At 40.3% G+C, this 6,093-nt stretch overlaps 1 protein-coding gene across 1 annotated transcript; it reads left to right on the top strand.

The window, feature by feature from the left end:
* Positions 1 to 1,027: 1,027 nt before the first annotated feature.
* On the top strand, positions 1,028 to 4,962 carry Miox (Myo-inositol oxygenase). The gene is made up of 6 exons (XM_076784669.1): positions 1,028 to 1,164; positions 2,493 to 2,679; positions 2,942 to 3,150; positions 3,264 to 3,400; positions 3,474 to 3,704; positions 4,299 to 4,962. The coding sequence occupies exons 1-6, from the start codon at positions 1,147 to 1,149 to the stop codon at positions 4,405 to 4,407; spliced, it is 891 nt and encodes a 296-aa protein (XP_076640784.1). The 5' UTR covers positions 1,028 to 1,146; the 3' UTR covers positions 4,408 to 4,962.
* The last annotated feature ends 1,131 nt before the right edge of the window (positions 4,963 to 6,093 follow it).

Here is a 6,093-nt window from a genome sequence, read left to right on the forward strand (position 1 = left end):
CCAGCCTTTCACAGGTCTGCCAGGAAAATAACGAGCCGCCATTTTTTTCGTCCGATTACTCGAAGAATCCAAATGATTTTTTTTCTTCATCAATAAAGACTGCTATTCACGGAACGATTACGATGCTGGCGACCACGAGCCCGTATCTCCGCTTTTTTCGCACGATTATGTCCTTTATCGCTTATATGAACATAGAGCGCTTTTATTTTTCTCTTGATTGTCTTTTCCAAGGTGACCGCGGCCTTGGACGCGTATAAATCCTGATAACAGCGCTATGAATCCATTGATCTTCAACTTTGAAGACTATGTTCACGAAAGTCGTATTATACACCATGAATATGTTCCTTTGTTAGAATCATTGCAATGATGAAATCGTGGGACATGTTTCTGTGGAAAATTGTCAGATAAATTGCAAACTATAATCCACGACCGCCATCAGAAAATGTTCGAAACAATTATGTAAATTGTTCACAGACCAAAACGATTAACCATCTTTCGAATTTCTTTTAAATTTTAACCTTTTACTTACCTTGTCTATTTATAAAGGTAAACGCTATATTAACGGTCTTTAGCTACCACATTGGTTTTTAAGAAACGAATCAATTATAGGCTCACGAATGTAAATACTGCCTCAGATCCACAGTTTTCGAAAACGTGAGTGTACATAATACACTATTGTTTGTATTCAAACAGTTGGTGGGGTCAGAAGGTGTGTAGAATAGCAATCGCTGACGTGATTAGTGTGTAATTTGTAACACGCAAAATTTAGTACTTTCGATAAATCCATGAAGATTGAGGATCGATGGATCGCTTTCCTCGATCTTTTGCCCCCAGGGACGAGACGTCAGCGGTATTGACGGAAGTTCACGAGGATCCGTCAGCGTCGTTCGGTCCCCACGAGCATGTCGCGATTAAGCAGACCGTTAATTTCCATGGGAGATTTTTTTATCTGATTTGTTAGACTCTTTAGAAACGCGCGCGAATGTGTTAAGCTGCGATAGCGTGTATCGAATATTCCACACGTGACCACTCTGATCAAGCGGAGGTCAAGGGTGAATTGCCTCAGATTTATAAGTTAGCTCGGTCGCACGAGACTCAGTCAGTGTTGCATACTCAACATCAACAGTAACACACCAGCACAGACAGATGTCGGCCAAGACGATCGTGAGTATCTCCGAGGACCGCGGAGACGATAGCATCACCGACGCCTGGCGTCGGAATTCCCTCGATCGATCGTGCAGTCGATCGAGTCGACTGTCTTCTATTTTCTGTCTTCATTTTTCCTTGCCCTAGAAAGGTTTCCGTTAGAAAAGACTGCCAGAATTTTTATCAATGCCTGAGTTCGACCTAATCTACAAATTCTAAACACTTAGTCAGTGACACTACGAATTTTTTTTTTTTCTTCTGGAAGGTATATAGCTAAATTAAAACTTCATACCATAGCTGTTAGTTGATCAATACTGTTAATAATTCGGCAAGAATTTTTCTGTGTCAAGATTGTTTTTTTTATCATGGCGGTTCTACCTAGGTGCTGGTCTCCAATTTAGACAATTTAGTATCTTCTCTAACGAGTAAATCGTAGAATTTTAGGTAATTGTTTCTATTAAGTCATTGGCCTAATATTTGTAGAAGAGTTCAAGGCAGCATAAATTAGCGGAAATTTTGAACCTGCTTGCTCTTGGTTCCAAAAGGGATTCGAAGACGTTTATACTGCAGGGAATAATAGCAAGGAAAAATGAAAAATAATATCCTTATCACGAATTTGTTTTCTCATTTGACGAATCGCTTTTATAAATTATGTTGCAATTATAAAGATGACGTAAACTATATTGCTATCTAAGAAAAGAATGCGGTTTGGCAATGTTCACAAAAAGATTGCATGAATGATTCAAATGGGTTGATTACCACATTTTTTTAGTCTTCGATTAAATAAACCACTCGAGTATTATTATCCGTAAGGGCTAAGCTTCGAGCAAATAATTACTGTAATCTACAGAGGTGCTAATCCTACTTTAATCAAACTACTATTATCTTTCTTAGCAGGAATTCCCAATCCTATCTCGTCAATCAAAATTCTCATTAGCAAAATTCACGCAAATCTAAGACGGGAGAATCGAAATCGCGACTAAAAACTGGATTGCATACGTCTTGTATCTACGTCGCTGACAAAATATTCCAAATTGCTGAAAAAAATTGATAGAATTAAAAAGAGTTGGTACAATTCCAACAGCTTCGAAGAATTCCAATCAGTTTAAGAACATTCAGCAGATAATTGCTACCGGCCAATACCAGTAGTGTCTACAAAATATTGACTGATAGTGCTATTGATAAAATGGTACCCGGATTAACTATCTTTCGTAGCAAGTTCGGATCGATAAGACTATTCGATAAATGGTTGGAAAAGTTTGGAAGATGTCGAATGGAATGCGCTTGATAGTACACATTTCAGGAACAATAGGAGGATGATAAACTGTAATGTTTTTTGTCTATAGTCGCAGCCGCAGAGGCAAGCCATGATCCTGGATCCTTCGGACAAGTACCGTCCGGAGCCGGCGCACGCCGGGAAATTCGAGAGCGAGTTCAGGAACTACTCGGTTGACGGGGCGGATCCTGTGATGGAACGTGTTCGCAACACCTATCACAAGATGCACTCTTCCCAAACCGTAGAATTCGTTCAATGTGAGTATCAAGTTGACCCTGGACCACTAGAAACATGTGCATCAAGGTCCTTACCCCTATACTACGATTTTCTTTGCATCTACAACGATTAGATCTTGCCATTTTTATCGTAGAATTAGTCATTTATCATTTTCTAGAAGAAGACAATGAAATAGCTTCTCGCAATTGTGGCAGCAGTGAGATTACCAAGAGTGAGAACAATTTAAATGTTCAATAAGATGACGAAGTCTTCTCTTGGATAATGAGTTCGGTTTGGTTTCAGCTCGCATGAAGGACTGGCTGCGCTTCAACAAGTTCAAGATGACCGTGAAGAACGCTCTGATCATGCTGAACGACCTGGTGGACGAGAGCGATCCGGACACCAACCTGCCGAACATTGTGCATGCATTCCAAACCGCGGAGTCCATCAGGAAAGAGCATCCGGACCTGGATTGGTTCCATCTGACTGGCTTGATTCACGACCTGGGAAAGGTAGAATCGCTCTTCTCATAAAAGGCGACCAGCAGAAATCCTGCTATCTCCTCTGTCGATGAATAAAGTAAATAGCCAGCAGAATAATTTAACGCGATGATTTGCTCGTGCAGGTGATGGCGTTTTACAACGAGCCCCAATGGGCCGTGGTGGGCGACACGTTTCCGGTTGGATGCGCCTGGGCTGATTCCATTGTCTACAGAGAGTCCAGCTTCGAGGACAATCCCGATGGCAAGGACTCGCGATACAAGTAACTCTCGCGCTCATATTTCTGCTACTCCGTCTGAATACAACAATCCCCACTAAATGTTTGATCCTTCCAGCACGAAATACGGCATGTACAAGCCTGGATGTGGCCTGGAGAACCTGTTGATGTCCTGGGGCCACGACGAGTACCTCTACCAAGTCCTGATGCACAACAAGACCACACTGCCGAAGAAAGGGCTGGCTATGATCCGGTATCATTCGTTCTACCCCTGGCACACGGGCGGCGACTACATGTACTTCTGCACTAACGAGAATATGGAGATGCTTAAGTGGATCAACGAGTTCAAGTAAGCAGTTGATGAAAGCCACACTAGCTTGCTAATGCTAATCGAATTGGAACCCAGGAAGAATTTAGTACGCTACATGAATGGACCAAGCAAAATTCGTTTGCACTCTTTGCTCTTGAAAGACTCTATTCTTGTATCAGTTGTCTAGACGCATTTGCCATGCAAGCAAAGCAAAATTCGTTTACACACTTTTCTTCTGACAATCGCTGTATCCGTATCAATTTTTCCTGGAGACAATTATAACTAGACTACGAATCTTCATGCGAAATAAAAATTGCATGACGCAGAAGCTATATCACACTTATTTCTTTTCTTAACACGTTGACTGTTGGCCGTGTATGGGTGACATAATTCTTCGGGTATTATGTATTTTGAAAGTCGCGTCATTAGGATTTATAAGATCTAAAAGAGTTCAAGAAGCAGTGCCTGCGATAAGCTTAAACTCTACAATTTTTATTGAAACGATTAAAATTCTTTGATTTTTTGGGACTTTGGGGGGCGATTGTTTTAGGCAGTCAATTAATAATTGTGATCAGGTGAAAATAATACATTTTTCCACTGTCTAATTATGACGATGATGATCTTGCTTTCCAGCAAATACGATCTGTACACCAAGAGCGGCGAGATTCCCGACATCGAGAAGCTGTGGCCTTACTATGAAAAGCTGATCGACAAGTACATGCCTGGTGAACTGGAATGGTGAAAGCCTTTCTCGAGCCAACAAGAATCAATCTATCATCGATCGACGACAACCAGCGACTACAGTGTCAACGAGGCAGACGAGAGGATTTCCTGTTTGTAGATTAGCGTACCCTACGGTCTCTAAGTCAGGCATGTCCAAGTTAGAGCTCGTGAGGGCCGACTTCGAAGCAGGGAGCAAACAGAGGAGCACCTGACAAGCTACACTACTTTTTACAATCTCAACATTCCACCTTTTTCACGGCTGTAGCCTTTTGCGTACCCCCGATGAAGATCTTTCCGCGAGCATCGGTGTTGGAAGTGTTGCCTGCCGCAGGGGCTGCGACGAATAGGAAGTAATTTATAGACTAAACTCTTTTCTTTCACGCTATGGCTTTTGCCTTTTCTGCAGTGGTTCCTTAACCCTTTCGATGTTTAAGGAAGAAATATATTCGCTTCTTTTCTTTATAACACAATTTAGCTAACGCTCTATTTAGCACACTTTTTAAATTAAATGAAATACTTGAAAGGTTAAGATTCAATCTTGTATATTTGAATTACATTATTTAATTTAACTTAGTATTGAGTAGCATTACATTATACAACTCAAAACATCTTTATTCACATGGAATTACGCATCCTGCTAGTCCTTACGTTCATTCGCCTCGTTCTTCCATTTCCGCTGCCATTTTTCCCTGCGTATAGAATCGTTGGTGGGTAGAATCTCTGTGGAGCTTTAAAGTTGGTCAGATTCCAGCTTCCGATTATTGCTCGAACCTTTCGATATTTTCATTAATCTCTGAAGCATCAATATCAACGATCCGGGTGTGTCATGAGCCGAGGGCTCCTCTTACTCTGCGCCACTTTGTGCGTTAACTTTCAAGCTCTGCGCTGCATTTGGTCATGCCTGTAATTTCTGCGATGACTTGAAAGCTCGTAGATGCACTTTGATATTAACGTCTTGCATTGCTATCTATTTTACGAAATTTTATTTCATAATAATCTAGAAGAGAAAACAAATTTATGTTGTACTCTCTAACGATGAACACTAGAACAACCGAAAATTGACATATACCTACATATTTCTACCGGAGGGGTGAAAATGACTTGTTTTATTTATTTCTTCCAGTAATTGGCTTCTTCGTGAAAATTTTCCCATAGTTTCTAAGTAATTTTATGGGTTAAAACATTTCTGCAGATCACGATAAAAAATAGAAATCTGATTTTCTGAAAGTATTATGGCACAAAATAACGTTTCCTCTATCAGCGTTTCTTTCTGACTAAATGCGAAATACTTTCTGCGATGCAAGTGCATTGAAAACAGAAGCATATCAATATATACGAGCGTTACATGTTTTTATATACAAGCGAAGATATTGTTACGGCCATGTAACAAAAAATCACAAGTTCACCTACGTTTCGTAGGGGTCTAAATGACTCATCTCGGTATATGTAGGTATACTACATCAAATTTTACGACAAAAAGACAAAAAAAAAAAAGAAACAATACAATACGAAAAGCCATACAATATTTTAGACAACAAAATGTTCTGAAAATAAGTAATGATTGTAAGAAACGCCAAATAAGTCATTGCGACCCCCCTTGGTGGTTCTAGTGTAAAATATCGACAACAGCGAAACCGAATTTGATTTCAGTTTAAAAGAATTGATAACAAATTGCGCGGATCTAGTAGAACCTGTTCGAAGCGTT

Source organism: Halictus rubicundus, chromosome 3, assembly GCF_050948215.1.
Source record: "Halictus rubicundus isolate RS-2024b chromosome 3, iyHalRubi1_principal, whole genome shotgun sequence".
In the NCBI taxonomy this organism is placed as follows: Eukaryota; Metazoa; Arthropoda; class Insecta; order Hymenoptera; family Halictidae; genus Halictus; species Halictus rubicundus.

Excerpts from the sequence above, each read along its gene's own strand:
- Miox (XM_076784669.1), top strand. Across the intron at positions 2,680-2,941 it reads AACCGTAGAATTCGTTCAAT|CTCGCATGAAGGACTGGCTG; the intron begins GTGAGTATCAAG and ends GTTTGGTTTCAG. Across the intron at positions 3,151-3,263 it reads TGATTCACGACCTGGGAAAG|GTGATGGCGTTTTACAACGA; the intron begins GTAGAATCGCTC and ends TTGCTCGTGCAG.